This window comes from Vipera ursinii, assembly GCF_947247035.1.
Source record: "Vipera ursinii genome assembly, chromosome: 4".
Classification (NCBI taxonomy): Eukaryota; Metazoa; Chordata; class Lepidosauria; order Squamata; family Viperidae; genus Vipera; species Vipera ursinii.
In genome coordinates this window covers 8,541,119-8,566,115 of record NC_139514.1, presented here as the reverse complement: position 1 = coordinate 8,566,115, position 24,997 = coordinate 8,541,119, and the positions used below count along the sequence as shown (strand labels likewise).

At 41.7% G+C, this 24,997-nt stretch overlaps 1 protein-coding gene across 7 annotated transcripts in view; it reads left to right on the top strand.

Annotated features, from left to right (window-relative positions):
* Positions 1-10,174: 10,174 nt before the first annotated feature.
* Positions 10,175-24,997, top strand: part of PICALM (phosphatidylinositol binding clathrin assembly protein) — an 80,967-nt gene continuing 66,144 nt past the window's right edge. Inside the window, exon 1 of one of the 7 annotated variants that reach the window (XM_083362124.1) lies at positions 10,175-10,710. In XM_083362124.1, coding sequence (XP_083218250.1) covers positions 10,581-10,710 — 130 coding nt within the window. In that variant the 5' untranslated portion in view covers positions 10,175-10,580. The remainder of the gene's footprint in view (positions 10,711-24,997) is intronic. The other 6 variants (XM_083362118.1, XM_083362120.1, XM_083362119.1 and 3 more) reach the window with 6 other exon arrangements.

The window sequence follows — 24,997 nt, the reverse complement described above, 5'->3', positions numbered from 1 at the left end:
TTTAACCTTGGGCATTTATTTAATCACTTTTAACTTTTGTATCCTGTTTTTGTATTTATTGCCCTGTACACCGCCCTGAGTCCTTCGGGAGAAGGGCGGTATAAAAATATAATAAATAATAAAAATAAAATAAAAAAATAACCTGTACTATAAAACATGCCTCTTTTTGCCCCTGTAGCCAGCCAGAGGGCTTTGGTCTCATGTGCCCATCTTCCCATTTAAATTCTGAGTCAGTACAGTTGAATTATGGATATGTCACATGGGACTGCTGACAGTATGTTGTTTCTGATTCAAAGCCTCTCCCAACTGCGTTTTTCAAAGCAATCTTCTTCGCAGAGTTGTTTTTCATCTGTTGTTCTGCACAATCCAGATGTTTTCCCAAAAGTTACTGCTTCAGCTGCAGAAAAGTGACATTTTCTATAAACACATAGATGGCGGCTTCTTGTTGCTCTGAAATACAGGTAGCCTTTGACGTACAACGGTTTGTTCAGTGACCATTCGAAGTTAACAATGGCACTGAAAAAAAGTGACTTATGACCGTTTTTCACACTTACGACCGTTGCAGCGTCCCCATGGTCACGTGATCAAAATGCAGTCATTTGGCAACTGGTTTATATTTATGACGGTTGCAGAGTCCCGGGGTCATGTGATCACCTTTTGTGACCTTCTGACAAGCAAAGTCCATGGGGAAGCCAGATTCACTTAACAACCGTGTTACTAAACAACTCCAGTGATTCACTTAACAACAAAGATTGTAAAATGGGATAAAATTCACTGAATAATGTTCTCTCTCTTAGCAACAAAAATATTAGGTTCAGTTATGGTTGTAAGTAGAGGCCTGTAAAATGGTTATTCCATAGACTAGACTAGACTAGACTAGACTAGAATATATGGTGCTGGTGCTGGGAATAGAATAGAATAGAATAGAATAGAATAGAATAGAATAGAATAGAATAGAATAGAATAGAATAGAATAGAATAGAATAGAATCTGGAAGGGATCTTGGAGGTCTTCTAGTCCAGCCCCCTGCTCAAGCAGGAGAACCTATACTGTTTCAGACAGGTGAACGTCTAGTCTCTTCTTAAAAATCTCCACTGATGGAGCGCCCACAATTTCTGGTGGCTAGCCGTTCTACTGGTTGATTGTCCTCACTGTCAGGAAGTTTCTCCTTAATTCTTTCTAGGTTGCTTCTCTCTTTGATCAGTTTCCAGTCATTGTTTCTCGTCCTTCCCTCTGGTGCTCTGGAGAACAACCTGGCCCCCTCTGCCTTGTGGCAGCCCCTCAGATACTGGAAGACTATTTAGGCATTAGAATCCTTTTAAATTCCAGATGTCCAGCCTATCAGGCATTCTTGAAACATCTATCCAGCCAAGATGGAAATATAATTCTGGATTAGAGGTGTTTGGTTTGAACCAGATGTTTTATCATATTTCCTTGTTCTTTCAAATCTGTACAGGGTTTTTGAAAGAAATTCAAACACAAGGTCAAAACCCATTGCCCCTTTTCACCTAACATGCTGCTTTGACAGGATGCTTGGCTTAAGCTCTGATAAAGCCAATATATTTTTTTCTCTGCACATCCTATTCAAAAACATAGCTTTGTTCAAAATTAGTTTTTATCTGCCAAATATTGCATTTTTGTTTCTTTTTTGTTGTTTTCATAAAATTGGGACACGTATGCCTGTTGATGGCTAAGAATCTGTTGGCAGGTTCCCCAGCTTTCCTCCTAGTATAAAAGATAAAATCAGCTGTTCCATTTCATTTAAAACAAATTTGAAAGACATACAGTATCTAGCAAGTTAAACTATCCCATAAAAGAGAATTATACAGGTAGTCCTGTATTGGTCGCTCTGAGATGAAGGCAGTGAGATTTTAAAGTTTGTTTACTTATGCTAAAATTAAATATGAAATAAAACATGCTCTTCTGATGAAATAAACCTAGTTTGGCCATAGACATATGATTTGTTTACATGCATCTTATAAGATCAGAGCCCCTGCATGTTTTTACCACATATGTGTAGGGTCATGCATCATACAAAGCCATAATATGATTGGCTTTGTCTTTGCATAATAAGCATATTCAATTACAGGTTGTTGTCAATCTGTGGTTTTTGAATCAGCCATTTGTGTGGAGTAAACTATCATAGCTTTTCAAACAAACCATGGTTAAAACATGATTAGTGTTATTATTTCACAGTCAACTATATAGTCCAGGGCTTTTCAACCTTTTCACCCATTGTACCACTTTTAGGATATGGCAACATCCGAGTACCACCAGTCACCTAGCAAGGTGTCAAAAACCTGATGACCAAAAAAAAAAAAAGGAAAAAAGTGATGAAGTACAGGTAGTCCTCGACTTACAACAGTTTGCTTAGTGACTGTTTGAAGTTACAATGTCACTGAAAAAAGTGCCCCCCAAGCTACAGCCGAGCAAGATGCCTGCCTGCCCGGTGGCGCTCTTCCTCCTATCCGAGGTTTTCATTGTTGTGAGCATTTGTGTTGAGGATCGGCAGTGGGGATGGGGTGGGGGGGGTGTTTGGTTTTTATTCCCCCCCGTCTATTGGGTGGTTGCAGCAGGTTTTGGTCACTTCACATGACCCTGGGATACTGTGACCGTCATAAATATGAATCAGTTGCCAAGCATTTGAATGTAAATCACAAGACCCTGGAGATGCTGCAACATTCCATCTGATGGGCGCTTCTTCTGGGCTCAGCAGAAGCACCGGGATCAGTGCCGAGCTCCAGCTGGAGCCTGCCGCTGATCCTGGCGCTTCCACTGAGCCCTGACAGCCCTGCAGCTCCAGCCGTCTCTCGCTCAGGCTTGTGTGGTGCTGCCACCGGTTCAGCTCATTCCCCTCCCCCGCTACCACTTTTCTAGGATGGTTGTGTACCACCTGCCAGGTGCCAATGTACCACAGGTGGTACCCGTACCACTGGTTGAAAAGCCCTGATATAGTCTGCCTGAACACAGTGACATTTCTCTTTATTTATGCTAATGCTTGATGCAAGTCAAGAACACTTCAGCTGCAATATTGTTATATTTGTGATGCACCTGAAGTTTCCCCGTGGGCTTTTATAATATTCAAAATATATTTTCATAGAGAGATCTTACTGATTAAAAAAAAACTTGTTTCATTTTCCTGGTGAATTAAGCCAATAGCCAGCTGTGTGATAAAAGTTTAGAATTAAAGATGAAATTTTATATTTCACCACCTAGAGTCCCTCTGAGGGGGATCCTAAATATGACAAATAAGATGCCCTTTGTTTTTCAATGTACTTATATCCTATTAACATATCAGTAATTGCTTTTCCCAGTGCTGCCCATTTTAAAATCCCCACATAACTTTTATTTTTATCTACACGCAGCATTAATAGGGTTAATCACAATGTTGTGTTTTAAGTTGCACAAGGGAGAAAATGAACATTAGCAGCCATAATTGTGGATGAAAGTTAAAAGATGGTCCAAAGAACTTTCACCTTTTCCCTAATTTAAATGGGTGGATTATTTTTTAAAAAATAAACTCATATATGCTATGCATAAGTTATGTTAATGTGATGTAGACCATCAATCACAGCTAGATTAGCACAAGAGACTGTCATAAACCATGGTTTAAAAGTGCAGTTTATATAATCGGCTCTGTTTCTGCTAAAAGTTAAGCTATAGTTCATGGCTACAGATTTATCTGATCTCTTCCTAGTGTTAAATTTTGCTAACACTGTTTTCTCAGAATAACAGTGGGAGGGAAGGGCCATAGGCCACTGGTCCAAAACCACTGTGCATTAAGCTGAAGCCAAAGGAAATTGAGAAAAAAATGCTCTTTAGCTTTTCGACACTCATATTTTCCTCCTGATTTTTCTCCTCCCCTACCTTCACTGAAAAAAGTGACCTATGAGCATTTTTCACACTTACGACTCTTGCAGCATCCCTATGGTCACATGATCGAAATCCCAATGCTTGGCAATTGGTTCATATTTATGATGTCACAGTGTCACATCTGATCAGCTTTTCCGACTTTGACACGCAAAATCAGTTCTCTGAGTGGATGCAGGCCTTGGCATCCAGGGCCTAGGACAGACTTCCAGAAGTGGCATTCACGCACTTCCAGGGGGGGAGCAATTCTAGACCTGAGAGGCCTCCTCCAGGTCTCCGAGGCCTAGAACGGACTTCTGGAAGTGGCATCCATGCACTTCCGGCGGGCCCTTTCTAGGTTTGGCAGGCCTCCTCCAGCTGAACTAAAAAAAAATTTAGCTACCGGTTCTACTGACCTGGTGCAGACCGGCTGAATACCACCACTGTACCTATCTATCTAGACACCCAAAGTGGTATAAGAGGAAGTTAAGAAGATTGGATTTATTTAGCTGCTATGCAGCAATAGCCACTATTCATTAAAGTACCTTGAATTTTGAGGGCTTCTGAAGGAGCCTCCTGGAGATGATACCACTCTAATGGCAGAAAGTAAAGAAGAACTAAAGAGCCTCTTGCTGCGGGTGAAGAAAGCGAGTACAAAAGTTGGGTTGACACTTAACATTAAGAAAACCAAGATCATGGCATACGGCCCTCTCAATTCCTGGCAAATAGATGGGGAAGAAATGGAGGTAGTGACAGATTTTATTTTCCTGGGCTCCAAGATCACTGCAGATGGGGACTGTAGTCAAGAAATTAAAAGACGCTTGCTCCTCGGGAGGAAAGCCATGGCAAATCTAGACAGCACACTAAAAAGCAGAGACATCACCCTGTCAACAAAAGTGCGTATAGTCAAGGCTATGGTCTTCCCAGTTGTAATGTATGGCAGTGAAAGTTGGACCATAAAAAAGGCTGAGCGCCAAAGAATTGAGGCCTTTGAACTCTGGTGCTGGAGAAGACTCCTGCGAGTCCCTTGGACTGCAAGGCGATCAAACCGGTCAGTCCTAGAGGAGATCAACCCCGACTGCTCTTTAGAAGGCCAGATCCTGAAGTTGAAACTCAAATACTTTGGCCACCTAATGAGAAGGAAGGACTCACTGGAGAAGAGCCTCATGCTAGGAAAGATTGAGGGCAAGAGAAGAAGGGGACGACAGAGAATGAGGTGGCGGGATGGAGTCACTGAAGCAGTAGGCGCGAGCTTAGATGGACTCCAGAAGATGGTAGAGGACAGGAAGGCCTGGAGGAACATTGTCCATGGGGTCGCGATGGGTTGGACACGATTTCGCAGCTAACAACAATGACGCCGACGAAGGAGCCCCCAAAATTGACTCCCTAAAGGGGCAGCGTCCTTTCTTAACAGCTGATATGGAAGCCTTTTGTAAAAAGCCAGACTGCTTTATTGAACAAATAAGCAAAAAAATACAGGGACTACACAAAGTCAAAAGCTCCCCAATTATTTTTGAAGTGAGCACAGCCCTAAAAATAATTCTTTCTTAGCCTGAAGTTTTGCCGAGTTTTATCTGCCCTGACTGGCAGATCCCCAACGTCACGGATGGAAGTTTTTCAGATCATCTGCTAACTTATTTATTTTTAAACTAGAGTTTCTGGGAGTTTCATTCTGGAATTGTGCCTATGCCAAGCAGGTGCTTTGCGCTGTTGCTATCTGCAACAAACTTTGAAGACTGAAACCTGATAGATAATAAATTGGCAGGACAAACCTAGGAATGGTTTATATACATTATTTGCATAGAACTGCTCAGACTACATACACAAAACACCCACACTGCCAAATACTAAAACAGCAGGATATAAAATTAAAATTTGTTTCCTGTATAAGGGGACTTCTGTCATACATAATATAAATGTAAATCTATGTAAATTTTATGTTGAGAATTTGGGAATGGAATTAAAGATATATCCAGGACACCCAATACAGGTAGTCTGCAACTTACAACAGTTTATTTCGTGAGTGTTGGAAGTTACAGTGGCACGGGAAAAAGCGACTTATGACCATTTTTCACACTTATGACCATTGCAGCATCCCCATGGTCAGGGGATTTACATTTGGACGCTTGATAAATGGTTCGTATTTATGACGGTTGCAGAGTCCCAGGGTCATGTGATCATCTTTGGCAATGGTCTGACAAACAAACAAGTCAAAGAGAAAGCCAGCTTCACTTAGCAACCGTGTGACTAACTTCAGAACTGCAGTGATGTGCATAACAAATGTGGCAAGAAAAGTCACAAAATGAACAAAATTCACTCAAGAAAGTTCTCTCTTAGCAACATAAAAACACATGTCAGCTTAGCATGCCGAGCTATTAATAAAAGAGGCAGAAAGCAGAAAAAAACCCCAAAATTAAAATATGAGAGTGGTTTGATTGAAAAAAAAACTATCCAGGACCAGGGGTATCCACAGGGTATAGTCCAAAAAGTCAATGGTACAGTCATAAGCTCTCCGAATTTTGTATGTGCGTCACACCGCATCCTAGCCACCATTCTGACTTTTTTGACCCCACCCTGCAGAAAACTCCAAAACTATTTTGGCATCTTCCAAAAAATATCATACTAAAATTTTATTTTAAGCAGTTCAAAGCACCTTCATGAATTTTATCTCTTTGTTTGCTTTCATTGATGAACTACTTTGTAAGTAACATTGTAAATTCTCCCTTCTGTCAATCTCAGTCTCTGGTGCTTTCATGAATATCCTCATAATTTTCTTGGCAATAATAAGTGATTTACTATTTCCTTATTCCAGGACGTTTCTTTGGCTTTCCAATCTCGCCTACCTGGAATTTTCTGGCGGTGTCCAATCCAAATACTGTAGGTGTAAGTCTAGCCCTGATTACAGGTAGTCCTTGACTTATGACCACAATGTTCATTGCTAGGCATTGTGGTTGTTAAGTGAGTCACACCCCATTTTACAACTTTAACAATGCCCAATTTTTGTCATACTTGTTCAGTGAGTCACTGCAATTAAGTCATTAAGCAAATCCATTCTTTCACTGATTTTCCTTATCAAAAGCCTGGTGAGAAGATCTCAGATGGCAATTACATGACCCCAGGACACTCCAAGCATCATAGATATATGCCAGTGGTCAAAGACCAAGATTTTGATCCCATGACCAGGGGGATGCCATGATGGTTGTAAATCTGAGGACTGGTTGAAAGTCACTTTTTCAGTGTCACTGTAAGAAAAGTGCCTTTTTTTTCCCAGGAGGCAACTGAACTATCTTGTTTTTTCTTTGAAGATGTTTCGTTTCTCATCAAAGAAGCTTCTTCAGCTCTGACTGGAGGGTTGGGAATGAAAGGATTTATATTCCTTGCAACAACTGGTCATTTGCATTCATTTATCTATGTCCTCAGGGTCACCTGAGTGGTGCAAATGTGTGTGGAGCTTCTTGGCTGCAGGCTGTTGTCTACCCTGTGTCCCTTTCACTGTTGTAGACAGGCACAGGGCTGTTGGGGATGAGTCTGCTTTGTCTGCATCTCAAACTGAAGCGCAGATGGTTCCTGCAGTCTGCAATGTTTTGTGGAAATCTGTTCACACTCACGCACCATTTGAAGGGTGTTCATCCTAAAGAATCTCCATAGACCAGGGTTGTCAAACTGCTGGCCCATGGGCTGGTTGCATCATGCGGAGGCCACGCCCACCCCAGCTGCGGCAATGCAAAAAAAGTTGTGATACGTCGCAACACGTCACGTGACACGAGTTTGACACCCGTGCCATAGACAGTGCCACTGTAACTTCCAACAGTCACTAAACAAATAGCAGTAAGTGAAGGGACCACCTTTAACGAAATAGGTGATAGAAAGCCAGCTCTTGTTCCCTTCCTGGAGTTTTTCTAGTAATGCTAAAGAAGTGATTTCCCATCTCTATTCTGAATAATCTCTTTTAATCTTTCCCAGCCTCCATGGGATTTCCCCGTGGTCTCCCGTTCAAGTACAAAGCAGATCAGGTTCTTCTAGAGATCAACCAACTCTGTGCCAGATGCCGCAAGGCATGATTAAAAATGGATGGAAATTCTCTGAAGGAACGTTGCAGCCTGAACATCAAGTCTATATTTATCTCAGGAAAATCTCTTTCAGGACAAATTTCCAGAAACTGCAATAACTCATGCAAAATCCATGTAACTGGTTTGTACAATGTGAACTATGCGCTCCTTTTCACATGTTCTACATTCCGGTCATCTTAAAATACAGGCAGTCCTCGATTTACAACAGTTTATTTAGTGACCATTCAAAGTTACAATGGCATAAAAAAGTGACTTATAACTGTGTTTCACACTTATGACCATTGCAGCATCCCCATGGTCAGGTGATCAAAATCCAGATACTTGGCAGCTGACTCATATTTAGGATGGGTGCAGTGTCCCAGGTGATCAATCACCTTTTATGACTTTCTGACAAAGCAAAGTCAATGGGAAAGCCAGATTCGCTTAACAAGCGTGTTACTGACTTAACAACTGCAGTGGTTCACTTAACAACTGTGGCAAGAAAGGTTGCAAAATGGGGCAAAATTGACTTAACTGTCTCAAGAACCGAAATTTTGGGCTCAATTGTGGTCGCACGTTGAGGACCACCTGCAGTAGAAACCCAAAACCCCAAGGCGCTTTTTTCAGGAGGCAACTGGACATTCTTGCGTTTCTTTTGAAGACATTTTGCTTCTCACCCAAGAAGCTTCTTCAGCCATTGAAAATGGTTTCAATGTCACTCTAAAACAGGGGTAGGCAACCTCGGCTCTTTTATGACTCATGGACTTCAACTCCCAGAATTCCTGAGCCAGCTGGCTCAGGAATTCTGGGAGTTGAAGTCCATGAGTCATAAAAGAGCCGAGGTTGCCTGTCTTGTCTTGTTAGTTGCGAAGTCATGTCCGACCCATCGCGACCCTATGGACAATGTTCCTCCAGGCCTTCCTGTCCTCTACCATCTTCTGGAGTCCATTTAAGCTCACGCCTCCTGCTTCAGTGACTCCATCCAGCCACCTCATTCTCTGTCGTCCCCTTCTTCTCTTGCCCTCGATCTTTCCCAGCATGAGGCTCTTCTCCAGTGAGTCCTTCCTTCTCATTAGGTGGCCAAAGTATTTGAGTTTTAGCTTCAGGATCTGGCCTTCTAAAGAGCAGTCAGGGTTGATCTCCTCTAGGACTGACCGGTTTGATCGCCTTGCAGTCCAAGGGACTTGCAGGAGTCTTCTCCAGCACCATAGTTCAAAGGCTTCAATTCTTTGGCGCTCAGCCTTTCTTATGGTCCAGCTTTCACTGCCATACATTGCAACTGGGAAGACCATAGCCTTGACTATACTCACTTTTGTTGACAAAATTGCGTTGAGGTTGCCTACCCCTGCTCTAAAAGAATGCAAGCAACATTTAGCTCAGGGGGGGGGGTCTTCAAAAACTCAGCCCTTTTATGACTGTTGGACTTCAACTCCCAGAATTTCTCAGCCACCATGCCTGGCTGAGGAACTCTGGGAGTTGAAGTCCACGAGTCATAAAAGGGTCACCTGAGAAATGAAAACGTGTGTGTGGAGCCTTCTTGGCTGCAGACTGTACGGGTAGAGCAGAGGTCTTCAAACTTGGCCCTTTTATGACTCATGGACTTCAACTCCCAGAATTTCTCAGCCAGGCATGCTGGCTGAGGAATTCTGGGAGTTGAAGTCCATGAGTCATAAAAGGGCCGAGTTTGAAGACCCCTTGGGGTAGAGGGAATTTGGCAGTGGAAAAGTCACCAGAAGCACCCACCGAAGGGAAGGGCCCCACGAGAGCTTTCCCTCCCGCTCCCACCCCTCAGGAATGCCAATGACGTCATCGCCCGCGGAAAGATGAGCCGGCCCGGGAGGGGCAATGGGAAAGAGCGGGCAGCAAAAAAAAACAAAACCCAAAGCCAGCCCCCCCCCCCCCCCGCCGAGCACCCGGGCTGATTGCGTCACCGCCTTCTCCCTTGTGACGCAGCAGCGCGGGACGCGGCGAGGAAAGGGGGCGGGGCGAGCAGGAGGATGACCGTACGTCACGCGCAGGGGCGTCGAGGGGTGTGGCCCCCGCCACCACCACCACCACCACCACCCCTTTCTCCCCGCTAGGTGGAGCGCGTCACGTTGGCCTAGCGCAGGGGTAGGCAACCTCGGCTCTTTTATGACTCACGGACTTCAACTCCCAGAATTCCTGAGTCAGCGTAGCTGACTCAGGAATTCTGGGAGTTGAAGTCCGTGAGTCATAAAAGAGCCGAGGTTGCCTACCCCTGGCCTAGCGGGAGGGGGGGGCGGGGAAAGAAAAAAAAAAGAAAGAAAGAGGGTCGGGCCGAGGGAGGGGAGGGCCCCTCCCCGTTTAAAAAGGGGGTTGTGGGGGAGAAATGGTGGCGGTCACGTGATCCGGGCGTCCCGGAAAGACCTGGGAGGCGGCTTCTTCGGCGGCCATTTCCCCGCCTGTGGCTTGAAGGCGACGCCCACTCCGGCGAGCGTCAGGAGCGGAGGCGGCCTTCTCCCGGGTGACAGGCCCGGCCCCTCCGGAAGGCGGGCGTCCAAGGCTAGGTGGCGGCGGCGGCGGCGGCGGCGTTGGGGCCGGCCGGGGCTGTCCGCCCTCCTCCTCCTCCTCCTCCTTCTCCTCCTCCTCCTCCTCCTCCCTCTTTCCCATCCCCGCTTCCCCGCCAGGAGCAGCCGCGGCCTCGCAGGGAGCTGGGCCACCATGTCGGGGCAGAGCCTGACCGACCGCATCACGGCGGCGCAGCACAGCGTGACGGGCTCGGCCGTCTCCAAGACCGTCTGCAAGGCCACCACGCACGAGGTGATGGGCCCCAAGAAGAAGCACCTCGACTGTGAGTCCCGACGCCGCTTCCTCCTCTTCCTCCTCCTCGTCCCGGGGCTGCCCTTTCCAGCCCTCTCCCCTTTCCTCCTTCACGGCCTCCTCTCGCTTGTGGGGAAGGGGGCGCCGCCGCCGCTGCCGCCCCTCCTCGGCCTCCCTTTCGGGGCGGCGGAGCCTCCCCGGCCCCCCTTCTTGCCTTCGGGGCTCCTCGTCGTGGAGGGAGGCAGGCAAACTTTGGACCCGCTGCCACAGCTCTCTGCCGAGCCCTGGGATTGCTTTTCCTCCCTCCCTCCCTCCCTCCCGTCCTCCTCTTTTTTTTCTTTTTGCGGGGTTTTTGTTTTGTTTCGTTTTTTTCACAACTCTTGGAAGAAATTTGCCTTTATAAACGATAGGACTGCCCCCCGACCTCCGTTCATTCCGCCGGGACCTGAAGACGACCTGGCTCTTCGAGCTCTCTGGCCCAGGCTGAGAATATTTTTTAATTTTAATTTTAACTGGGGTTTTTTATTTTCTCTCAGGGTTCTGTTTAAGCTCTTTTAATTTTGTTTTAACGTTTGTATTGACTGTTTTTTTTTAAATGCCCTGTAAACCGCCCTGAGTCCTTCGGGGAAAGGGCGGTATATAAATCTAAATAAAATTAAATAAATAAATAAATAAATAAATAAATAAATAAATAAATAAATAAATGAAATAGCCTGGTTGGACTGGCCGCAAAAGAAAAGAGGGCCCCCCCCCCGAAGCTTGGCCCCCTTCAAGCCTTCCGCCCCTTCGTTAGGCATCCTTTGCAAAAAAAAATTTTTTTTTATTTTTAATCCCATTTCTATCCCACCCTTCTCCGAAGACTCAGGGCGGCTTACAATTTAAAGCACAAATCTATGTGCTTAGGCAATAGCCTTCATTCTATGCATATTTTTATTTTATTTTTTATTTTAATTCCATTTATATCCCGCCCTTCTCCGAAGACTCAGGGCGGCTTACAAGCTTAGCAGTATGCCTGCTTATTAGGGCATATACATTATTAGGGCATATAAATTAAGAACAAACAAAGAAAAAAAAACAACCTTAAAACAAATTCAGCACCATTAGTCTGATTAGTCCCTCTGATGCCACGCTGGGCTTTCTGCGGGTTTTTTCCCCCCTTCGCTGCTTGACAGGCTGCCTTTTAATTTTAGCTTCTGAATGAATTTTTTTCTCCCCTGTGCTCCCCCCCTCCTTCCCTCCCTCCTTCCCCCCTAATGTCTTAAATCTGCATTTTTGTGGCAGCTTCTGCCCAGAGTTCTTTGTAACTTAAGCCTGCCACCATCTCTGTTTTTATCTGAAGAAGCTGTTTCACCTCCTTCCAACTGTTCGGTTCTTGGACTATGTCTACAGGTAGTCCTTGACTTAACAGCAGTTTGTTTAGTGACCGTTTGAAAGTTACGAGGGCACTGAAGGAAGTGGTTTACCACTCTTTCACACGTACGACCACTGTAAGCCATCCCCGTGATCACGTGATCAAAACTGAGATGCTTGGCAACTGACTCATATTTATGACGGTTGCGGTGTCCCTGTGTCATGGGATCCCCTTTTGCAACCTTTTGACAAGCAGAGTCAATGGGGAAAGCCAGATTCGCTTAACAATCGTGTTGCTGACTTAACTGCAGAAATTCACTTAACAACTGCAGCAAGAAAGGTCGCAAAATGGGGCGAAGTTCACTTAAATGTCTTACTTAACAGAAATTTTGGACTCAGTGGAGGTTGTAAGTTGAAGACTACAGTGATGGTGAGGTGGGTGGCAGATAAATTTAATAAGAATAAGAATAAGAATAATTGGAAGGGACCTTGGAGGTCATCTAGTCCAACCCCCTCCACAGGCAGGAAACCCTATTCCATTTCAGACAAATGGCTGTCCAGTCCCTTCTTAAAAACTTCCAGTGTTGGAGCATTCACCGCTTCTGGAGGCAGGTGGTTCCACTGGTTAATTTTTCTAACTGTCAGGAGGTTTTCTCCTTAGTTCTAGGTTGCTTTTCTCCTTGACTAGTTTCCAAATTTAATAAATATTGTGGGTGGTTTAACTATTGTTCCCCTCCCTTCCCCAATTTTAGTTTAATCTTGGCTATTCAGGAAAGTTGAGAAGTTGAAATCACTTTTCTGGTTTTGCCCTGGTCCTGCCTTCAGCACAATAGAGATAAATTTGAATTAGGTGTCTCTAATTGCAAAGGCAGTATAAACGATAATTGAAAAGATTAAGCAGTTGTTTAGGAAGCCAACACTAGTACTACACCTATCAGCAAGACTTTTGCTTTCCTCTGAATTAAATATTGAGTAGTTTTTAATGAAGTCATGGGGAGGGATCATATGATCTACATATTGGGTATCCATTATCACGAGGGTAGGATTATCCTTGATGTTACCTATATTACCCCTAAAGAGTTTTAATGAAAAAATGTTTTTGTTTCTCTTTTCATGCCATTTCATAACATAAGATGCATTGCAACATTAGGATGATTTCATTTACTACACTCTCAAATTAACAAGTGAAGCTAGTTAGCTTCAAGAGCTTCTTCCTGTTAATATGTAGGATCAGTCTTCAATTAAATGGGTTACATGTGACAGGGAAAGCTAGCATTTGGTAAAACCACATTTTATTGACTGGCTTTTCTGACTTAAAATTGGGACTATGCCTATTACAAACCTATGTGAAATGGCCTCATGGTGTTGTATAAAGTAGATCTTTGCATTCTGAGAACTTAATTGCAATTCAGAACCATCATCTAGTTCTAAGATGGCGGCGCCTGGAATCGCTGCGGCTGCATTGGCTTTTGAAGGCGAATAGTTTTGGGAGGGATAGTAAGAGCTATAGGCCACATGATCAGGAAGATTTTAATGTGTTTGAGCAACATGGTGGAACTAAGGTTACATACGACATACGACCGACAATCTTTGCTGGCCTGGCGAGTTTCTAGTTGTTTTGGAACTGTTGGTGAGACCGTTAAAAGTCGTTGGCGCTGTTTGAATTTGTTCTACCAGCAGCAAGATCTGACTGCTGGCCCAGTGATGGATTGTATTGCAAATCAGGGCTGTTTCCAGAGGAGGCAGAGAGGACCTGGAGCTTATGGAGCGAAGGAACTGGATGAGGCTGTCAGGCAGGCCCAGAGGAAGAGAGAGAGGCTTTTGGAGGAGTTGGTGGTGGCGGCAGCAGCGTGCTCCAGGGGCGAAAAGAAGCAAGGCCTCTTTAAGGAAAGAGTGGAAGAATCAGCATCAGAAAAAGGAAAGAAGGCGAGGTTGTCAGAATACAAGCTAACTTGAGGGCTAATCTACATGGAGCCCCATTTCCATCTGTCCTGTTTGCCATCGTTCACTCCCTAGAGACTAAAATGGACAATGTGAAATTTGAGCGGGCCCCGAACAAGGAGTATATATCGGAGGTGGTGACCCTTTGAGAGCAGTATGCAACGAAATTTCATTTTGATGTATGCCGATTGGTGTACATTCAAAGTGACAATAAAGTTATCATCTCTCCAGCATTTTTGCACAACTTACAGTCTAGATCAGGGGTGTCAAACTGCCGGTCCGCAGGCCGGATGCGTCACACAGAAGCCATGCCCACTCCATTGCCGGCAATGGCAAAACTGTCCCAGTACGTTGCGTGACATCATGTGACATCGTGAGTTTGCCATGTCTGGTCTAGATCAAACTTGAAGAATGATTTCATGTGATTAATTTTCCACAGATTCCATGCTTGTAGGGTCTCTGTTTTGCATTTATAGATCATTGACCCCAAACATGCTATTTCCTTCACTTTCTTTTGATTCTTTGTTCCTTAGAAAATATCTGAAAAATGAGGAGAGTTTCTGGCAAATAACATATTTTGGCCTATGTTTCAGGGTTTTTTAAATGTTTATTAGATATTATAATGGTCAGTAAATGCTTTCAGGCTGGCTTAAAGCAGTGTTTCTCAACCTCAGCAACTTCAAAATGTGTGGACTTCAACTCCCAGAATTCCGACTGAGGAATTCTGGGAGTGAAAGTGTGCAAATCTTTTTGCTGAGGTTGAAAAACACTGATTTAGAGAATTGTTTGGAAAAGTCTCTTACTAATGTGTGAGACTTGAGAATCTCAGTTTTAAGTGCATTTGGACACTAGGCACATTTTTCTGAAAAGCACTCTTCTCAATACCTGTGTTGAATACAGTTCTTTAGTCAAAAAAAGAGGCGAGGGTTGATTTTTTTTTCTTTATTACCTTCATTACTTTGAACCATGATTTAGAGCTTTTTGTATTGAGAAGAGTACATCGATTGCTCTCTTCAGGATTCAGTGGTAGGGAACTGAGCCTAGTGTTTTGTGTTTGACAATTAAGGTAGCAAAGAAGAAAATTTGTGCTCTAACTAGCAATAATGAAAGCAATATCTTTAGATGTTACATGCCACAATATTTATGAGGAAGGCTAGATTCTGTTAATGTGTGTGGTCTTATAACTCTATCTAATGTCAGAAAGGAACTTTCAGCCAACTCAGATTGGCAAGCAAGTTTAGTAGAAGAGAGCTGGGCCTTTAGCATATAATTTAGACTGTTGGGAGTATTGAAAAGCTTTTTGTGCCATTTATTCAAGATGCAGTTGCATTTTGTCTCCTAAATGCTGATCTGGATTTCTTGTTTTTAGTCTGCCAGGTGGTTCTGTTCTTGAGAAATAGTTCAGAATACTTAGCCTCTTAATCCCCATTCAAAGTACGCCTTTCCCCCACCTATCATCCATAACTAACTAACAGAATAACAGAGTTGGAAGGGACCTTGAAGGTCTTCCTAATCCAACCTGTTCAAGCAGGAAACTCTATACCAGTGATGGCAAACCTTTTAGAGACCGAGTGCCCAAACTGCAACCCCAAACCCACTTATGTATCGTCGGGTACCGGGTGGGCATGGCCCATTGGGTGGGTGTGGCCCATTGGGTGGGCAGGCTGCAATGGTAATGGCAGACTGGATGGGACTAAAAAGTTCCATCAATTCCAGCTTTGCGAGATCTTTTTTTTTTTCCTGCAAGAAGTTTTATAAAACCCAGCTGAAGGCCTAGGGCTGGGATGATGGCACGCGTGCCTACAGAGAGGGCTTTGCGTGCCGCTTGTGGCACGCGTACCATAGGTTCGCTAGCTGGCTCAGGAATTCTGGGAGTTGAAGTCCACGAGTCATAAAAGAGCCAAGGTTGCCTACCCCTGAACTAGACATACCCAGTTCCTGCAACTGGGCTAATAAGTTCTTGGTCACTTTATTATATAAACAAAAGCATAGAGAATGTTTGAGTTGTTCACTGTAACAGGAGTTGTGTTATTCCATTAATTATACTGCAGAATACACACACACACACACACACACACACACACACACACATATGTGTGTAATTTTTTTTGGATTGCTAACAAAGAAAGGGAGACTGATATAGCTATTTCAAACTCATTTGTTCTCATCAGTCAGTTCTAAATACTTAACAAACACTTAACACACACACACACACACACACACACACACACAATTTATGCTGCCTCTATAAGATTCAGGGAGAAACACCTGGAATTTGGAATGCTACAGCCTTCACTTGCTTGATTGCATCTGCCCTTCCTGTGATTTGTCTACTCGTTTTCTGTGAGCCGCATCTGTATACTAAATCCTTTAACTAACATTTATTTGATATAGGAACGCTGCAGCTTTCCAGTAATGCTTTTACCATATGCTCTGCTGTCTTTGGAATCCCAGGACTGAAAAATCCCCTGCTATGCTTTTTTTGTAATTCCCCACACTCATTCTTTTTTTATAACTCAACTCATTAATGCAATGAAAATAACTTTATACCTGCTCAGGATATGCTCATAGTGTTGTAATAATTGCCTTGTGGTTTGGAATAGGACAAAATCTGGATAGGATAATCCCAGGGAGACAGGGTTGTAGGAGATGACCAGGTTGAGCTTGAGGGAGGGAGGGGTCAAACACACCATCAGTCTGGAATTCCTTTGTCCCCACAAGAGATCAAAGTCCAGCCCATCTTGAATTCTGTTGACTCTTATTTACCACCAATTTGCTTTGACTGTTAGTAGTTCAGATTCTGGTAGAGACTGTTAGAATGTACAAACCTGTATTCATTTGAACTGCCTTGACTCCTGATTTCCTGCACTTAGGAAGGACTTTGGCTAAGACAGTTGCTTTGGCAAGATCTGTCCTATTTCTTTCTTGGGGCTTTTCTACAATGAGGGCCAGACTTGAACCGTGTAATTTGGATGCAGCTGCTGAAGTCTAGCTGGATTGTATAATGTGAGACTTCACAAGCATTGCAGCTTGAGCTGAGGCATGCAGAGTGATTCTGAAGTTCTTAACATTTTCCAATTTGTGGTTCTGATGCTTTCTAGAAGGCTTAGAAAAAGTGATGGGCGCTTTTAAGTGGCTTTCCGAGTTTCGTGATGGTTTTGTACTTGAAGATGCCAGCATGTACTTTAGCCAAAATGCAGTCTCATTGGTGAGAGATGTCTTTATTGTTCTCGTATTTATCACAGATAGTCCTCGACTTATGACCACTATTGACCCCAAAATTTCTGTCGCTAAGTGAGGCAGTTAAGTGAGTTTTGCCTCATTTTGCACACTTTCTTGCCACAGTTGTTAAGTGAATCACTTCAAGTTAAGTTAGTAGCTTAGTTAAGTGTGTCTGGCTTCCCCGTTGACTTTGCTTGTCAAAAGGGCGCAAAGAGGGATCACATGACCTCAGGACACAGTAACCGTCATAAATACATGCCAGTTGCGAAACATGTGAATTTTAATCGCATGACCATATAGGGAATGCTGCAACGGTCCTAAGTGTGGAAATACTCATATGTCACTTTTTCCAGCAACGTTATAACCTTGAACAGTCATTAAACGAATGGCTGTAAGTTGAGGACCTTCTGTAATGATGCTGTGTGAAATAGGATTAATTAATTGGTCCATGGTGTCAGTGTCATTTTTCAGGTCCCAGTTGGTGTATCTTTTTTTTTTATTGAAAAGTTTTATCATACATTTTATCTTTAACAATCCCCCCTACCCCTCCCCTATCCCTCCCTCCCTACCCCTCCCCCCCTCCCCCCCCACTTCCCAGAGCTAAGTACAAGGTATAAAAAACAAAAAAAAACAATCATAAACATCCATATGCTAACAACCATAAACTCTAAAATCTATCACTCTCTAGCTCATATAGGATAACTACAAACACTATTAATATAAAATATATAAAAAAGAGAAAAAAAGAGAAAAGAAAGGAAGACTTATTCAAATGCTACATGAAACTTTTTAGTCCCATATTTGTTCTGGATATACTCAATCCATCCCCATAATTTTTCATAGTTATTTTTATATAACTTTGTATTAGAGGGCGACAAAAGCACCCCCAAATATTTAACCCTTTTAACAATCTCAAATCCAGTTAATCCTTCTAAGAGAGCCTTTTGCGAAGCTGTCATATTTTTGGCCAGAATTTTAGTTTTTTGTGTATTAACTTTAAATCCAGAAACCTTCCCATATTGTATTATTATCTCCATCAGGTCCACAACAGAGTTCTCCGGCTGGGTCACTGTAACAACCAGATCGTCTGCGAACGCTCTCAATCTATAATCCTGATCTCTAACTTGTATACCCTTAATTTTTTTCGAATTCCGTATTTTAACCAACAATATCTCCAATGTTAATACAAATAACAAGGGCGATAACGGACACCCTTGCCTTGTGCCCTTCTCAATGTTACATGCTTCTGTCAGGCTATTATTAACTATTATTCGGGCAGTTTGTTTTTGATATAATGCCCTTATTGGTTGCAAAAAATTATCCCCAAAATTCATTTTACCTAAAACTTTCATCAAAAATTGCCAATTCAATTGATCAAAAGCTTTTTCAGCATCTAAAAAAATTAGCGCCGCAGGGATCTGGTTGTTCCTTTCCAAAAACTCTTAACACATCAACTATATGCCTCACATTATTTTTCACTTGCCTACCACTAATAAACCCCGTTTGGTCCCCATGAATCACCTGTTGCAGAACCCTCATCAGTCTATTAGCCAACACCTTAGCAAATATCTTGTAATCTGTATTTAAAAGCGATATCGGTCTATAATTTTTAACTTGAGTAGCATCTTGGTCTTCCTTCGGAATCAAAGAAATAAAAGCAGTTCTCCAAGACGGAGGCACCTTTCCCCCCCTCTGAATTGTCTGGAACAGTTCCTTTAACGGTTTTATCATCTCTAATTGTAGATTTTTGTAATAAGCCGCAGTCAAACCATCCGTACCTGGTGCTTTGTCCACCTTCAGTTCCTTAATTGCTATAAGAATTTCTTCTTCTGTTATCAATTGATTAATCCCCTCTTTTTGTGCTTGCGTAAGAACCGGGATGCTAGCATTCTCCAAATATACATCAATGTCTTTTTCATTAATCTTCTCCTTAGCCATTTGGTGTATCTTTTGCATAAAGTTTGGTGCTTTGGAAATCAGTTGCTTAAGGCAGTGTTTCTCAACCATGCCAGCTTTAAGATGTGTGGTCTTCAACTCCCAGAATTGAAGCTGTGCTGGCTCAGGAATTCTGGGAGTTGAAGTCCACATATCTTAAAGCTGGCAAGGTTGAGAATCACTGCCTTAATCACCCAGACCTCTGGATTTGCCAGATGCTTTTCTGTATTGCTTTTATGTTTGCATTATTTTACAGTTTTGTGGCAATTTTGTAAATCACCCTGTTTATTCACGAAGGGTGGCAATAGAAATCCAATTAATAAGTGAAGTCTTTTCTTTCTCACACTAGGATTATAGTTAATCAGTTTCTAACCGGTATTACACACCTGAGTGCTTAGTAGTTTCCCTAAATGAGGTCATGTAAAAAAACTTTTTGCAAGCCTGATTTTTTTTATTGACAATAGAGGTGCTTTTCTAATGAGCTTGCTTGAGGGTTGAAATCATTTGGAACAAAGTTGCTGCAGTAAAATGACCTCCTTTTGAAGAATTGTTATTTACAATGGACTGAAATTTTGTTTTTAGAAATTTTCCCATTGCTTACAGCAAATTGTGCTTCATCACTTTAACCTGTGTTGTCCCAGAAATCACTTTTATTTCACGGGGCCTGATTTCAAGAGAGATTTGGACTCTTCATTGATGCTGGACAAACAGCTGTTAACACTAGTTTCTTATTTTGAAGTAGGAATAAAAATAGCCCCCTGGTATATTTAGGTGTGCCTCTATGGCATTGTGGAAATCAGTTTGCAAATTAAATGTTCTGACTGAATGTTACAGTTTTAGTAACCACACTGAACAGCTGTCTGCAGTATACTGTAATCATTCCACCTCACCCATATACATTATGTGCTTCTTGCTATTTCTAACCTTAACACTAAAATTTTGTCTTGCTTAAAAAAACCTTCCTTTCATTCTAAAACTAGCTGTTTTAGAACCGTCTATGTTTTCTTAAAATAGCAACTTCAAAATTGGTTGGTGGCGCTAATAGCAAGCAACTTAAAGTACGTTTCTCATGTGTTTTAGATTACAACTCTTGTCCTACATTAGCAGTGCTGCCTGACATTTATGGAAACTGTAGTCCTGATACCTTAATTGGATGAGATTGGTATGTTTGTGTTAAAAAGGAAACTCCAGTTAAAAGGCCTTGCATACTATAATTTTCCTATTATGCCAGAAGCAGATGTGCTTAAGCCTAAGGATTGACCAGCATTATTGCTGTCACGCAGAAGTCTTGGGCAGAGACATTAGAATGGGTATTGTTTTTATCACAGTGTACATGCTGAATAAAACTATATATTATTAAGAAACCTAATCCTTGTTTGAACTTTAGGATGACAAATGGGCTTTCACATGGATGGAATGCCCAGTTTGGCAATCTTGAGGAGAATGCATATGATTGATTGATTTATATTTATAATAATAATATATCGGAAGGGACCTTACAGGTCTTTTAGTCCAACCCCCTGCTCAAGCAGGAAACCATTTCAGACAAATGGCTGTCCAGTCTCTTCTTAAAAACCTCCAGTGTTGGAGCATTCACCGCTTCTGGAGGCATTTTGTTCCACTGGTTAATTGTTCTGACAGGAAATTTCTCCTTAGTTCTAGGTTGCTTCTCTATTTGACTAGTTTTCATCCGTTGCTTCTTGTCCTGCCTTCAGGTGCTTTATTTTATTTGCATCCCGCCTTTATTTTTACAAATAACTCAAGGTGGTGAACATATCCAACACACCTTCCTCCTCCTAGTTGCCCACAACAATTCTGTGGAGTTGGGCTGAGAGAGCGTGACTGGCCCAAAGTCACTCAGCTGGCTTTCATGACTTAAGGCGAGACTGCAATTCATTTTTCTTGTTCCGCAGTGTTCCGTGTACTTTGGCCAGTGGTGGGATTCAGCCAATTTGCACCAGATCAGCAGAACCAGTAGCTAATTTTTTGTTGCCCAGGCCCAGAATGGACTTCCGGAAGTGGCATCCACACAGAGAACCGGTTGTTCACCTATTTGAATCCCACCACTGGCTTTGGCGTATAGTCACGTTGGCCACATGACCACGGAATTGTAGCTCTTGACTTACTATTCAAATTTACAACAGCACTGAAAAATGTAACTGAGGACAATTTCTCACACGATTATTGTAGCATCCCTACGGTCATGTGAGAAAAATTCAGACGTTTGTAACTGGTTCATATTTATGACAGTTGCAGTGTGTCCGAGATCATGTGATCTCTTTTGCCACCTTCTGACAAGCAGTCTAAATGGAGAAGCCAGATTCACTTAACAACCGGGTTGCTCACTTAACAACTGCAGTGATTCACTTAACTGTGGCAAGAAAGGTCGTAAAATGGGGCAAAATTCACTTAACAACGGTCTCATTTAGCAACTGAAATTTTGGGCTAAACTGTGGTTGTAAGTCAAGGACTACCTATAGTTCAAACTATTGTTCAGATAATATATTCATTCAGTTTTAGATGAATCCCATAAATCTGAGTGTAAAAATGCCAGACTATATTATCTGATACGTTGGCCATCATAAGTTTTTTTTACTGAACTTATGCATTAGCATGCAAAATATCATTATTTCAGAAGTTCATTCATTGGATTGTTCTCTAGTGCTATAATAGTTTAAGTAATAATTCAATTCAAAATGGTCTGTTAGTAGTTTTTTTCTTTATTGTCCTAAATAACAATTGCCTGATATCAATAAGATTTTCAGATTGTTTAGAAAATATACTTTAGTTTAGTAATGTTTTGCTTGGGGTGTGTGTGTGTGTGTGTGTTCATGTCCATGTATTTGTAAGTATAACATGTTAAGTGTTCAAGTAACTTATTACAAATTTGGTTTTTTTCACCAGAAGAATTTTTTGCTAGCAGTTGAGTTTCAAACAATTTCAATTACTTCTCTAACATGGCTTCTGTGTCATCTGATCAGTCTTGTTTCAATGAGAGCTTTAGTTTGTTTAAAGATATTCGATCACTGTATTGATCTGCAGCCCAGTACTTTGTGCTATGTCTCCTGTAGTATTCCTAAATGATGCTCAAAAATGCCCCAAATCTCAAAGTATTGCCAAGCCTATTATAACATTAGATCCCCAGAAGATACTAAGAGTGAGATTTACAAATTCTTGTGAGTTTTATTGCTGTTTTACAGGGGTGGGGGAAATAGATATGCTATCATACAGTAGCATTTTGCTGATGCTGGGAAAGATTGCCTCCTAAAATCTTACAGTATTGGAAATATAAGAAGAATTCAGCCTCAACCAGTCATATTCACACAGCATGCTAACCTACCTTCCTTCCTTCCTTCCTTCCTTCCTTCCTTCCTTCCTTCCTTCCTTCCTTCCTTCCTTCCTTCCTTCCTTCCTTCCCTGATTGTCCCTTGTACAAGCCTTAACTTGTTTTGTCCTGGTGATTTGAACTTTGGCTCTGCTTTATGGAATTAGATGCCCTCATGGTGTTATCCATCTCTGATCTAAACTAGTTAGTCTTAGTTACTGATAGCTGTGACCTTGCAGAGGCCATATTGAATAATTTCATCTCTGCCTATTTTAAAAGAAAAAAAAATGTTTTGTATTTTAAAAAGCCAACGAATGCATGCATTACCCTGTTTAACAAGCCTAACATAAATGTGCTGAGACGGTGTCACTTGGTCTGATATGCATGATAATGTAGCAATATCGTGCTTAATATGCTGTGAATCCATACACATCTTTCATATTATAAAGAACATTTGTTTCAGGCTAAGCACATTTATGATTACCACTTTGATATAATTCCAATCCCTGTTATAGAACAAAGCAGGATAGGTTTCTTTCAAAATGTAATCTCTGCGTAGTCAAATTTAATCTCTCTGATTCTTTGACCATTTCTAATGATAGTCTGATTCCGGCTGTACTTTTTTTGGCTTGCAGTTTTATTTGCTGAATATTGTTCCAGCTAGTTAATGTTTCAATAGTGCTCAGGAAAATAAAATTCTAGGATTCTACTTCAAAACTATACCAGGGAGGGAAAATACGTGGGTTTAAGTTGACATGCTACATAGCAACCATTTAAGGAAAACCTGCCCCAAAAACATACAGACTAAAAAAAACTATTCTGGTTATCTATGATTAACTTTGAAATATGCCCACACTAGTTACAACACAGAAGAGACACAATTTGCTATGAGCTAATCCCTCTTCAAAAAGGTAGCTTGTTATTATTTCTCAGAAGCTATCAACCCTGTTTTGGGACAGTAGGATGTGATCAACAACCTGGTGGTTTGCTAGTTTTTTTTTACATGCATATTCAGTCTGTGATAAAAGTTCCAGAAAGCTCAGCTGAGGCTAGATGACACATATTTGAGTCTGTCTGGAAATTCATTTCTTGGGCATGTGGGTGAAATGCTGATTACAGTGGGTTTTCAGATAATATGTCTGCAGGGTTGTTTTTTTTTAAATGCAAATTGGGATTACTGATGAGATGCTGGTTATCTCTCGAGATAAGGTTCAGAATGTGTTGATTGTTTGTGATGTATAATAAAGCTAACAGCAGAAATGGTGTTTTGCATACTACTTGTCAAACAGATCTGAAATGCAAGTGAATTTGCCCCTAGCCAAAAGAACAGTTGAGAGATATGACGGAAATTGGCTATCTCCAATTGGAAAAGCAGGGAAGTACTTTTTGATATTTGCATATAAAATGAAGAGGTATGAAACTAACTAGTTCTTTAGCATTGTTACTTCAATAGTTTCTTACAATAAACTATTCATGGTGTGCCTTCTAGTAAGCAGTTCACAGTTGGGAAAGATTACATGAGAACTAACTGCAGGCAACTGATTTCCCTTTCAAAATTGTAGTTTCCCTGCTAGAGAAAAGATGGAAGCATAATTGTATTTACTGTATGTTATTGTTGTTAGCCGCCTTGAGTCCTTCTGGAGATAGGGCGGGATATAAGTCCCATTAATAAATAAATAAATAAATGTACATAATTGTGCATAACACTGTACAAACGGTGAGTTGGTTATGAAATCGAATTTGGCTTGGTCACTGGGACCAGAGATTATCCTGGGACATGTATACTTGCCTTCATTGGTGGGTTGGTTATGTTCATATTTTTCAGTGGTGATTTATTGAGCTATTCCTGTAAAAATAACATATGAACTTAATACAGGATATTGCATCAGTAATAGGTCATTTGTCACATTTTTTTTTAGTTGCGTTAAGCGCTTAAATGAGAACTTTGGCTAATGTTCTTCTATCATTGACCCTTTGCTCTACAGGATATTTAAAGAACAAATGGAATTTAAAAAAAAAAAAAAAACGGGATTAGATTTTTCCAGAAAAGGACATGAAGCTGAAGAACAGCAGTGGAAATGTCAGGAAATCTGGAACAGTAGCCTTTCAAGATATATTGGTGTTGCTGCTTAACTTTCTCTCAGTTTCAGAGCTTCATAGTTTTAATTTGGTCTCTATAGTTAATCCTAAGAAGCATTAGGGCGGTATATAAATTCAATAAATTAAATTAAATTAAATTAAATTATAGTTCCACTGCAATTAATAGGTTTCTTTTAATACTATTGGATACTATCTGAAGATAGTACAGACTTGTGTGCCTTAACTTCAGTTTATATATTTTGAGTTATTTCAATAATGAGGTATTTAACCCTTGACACTTCCTTGGATAACTGGACTTTATGCCATGAGGGCTTTATAGATGGCAACCAGTAAACCAGTATCTTGAATTGCATCAGGGAAACTTATTTTTAATCATACAGCTTGCGGAGCAAAGGTGTTACAGGGGCACAATGAGACTTACCCATAACTGCTTGTCTTGGCATGT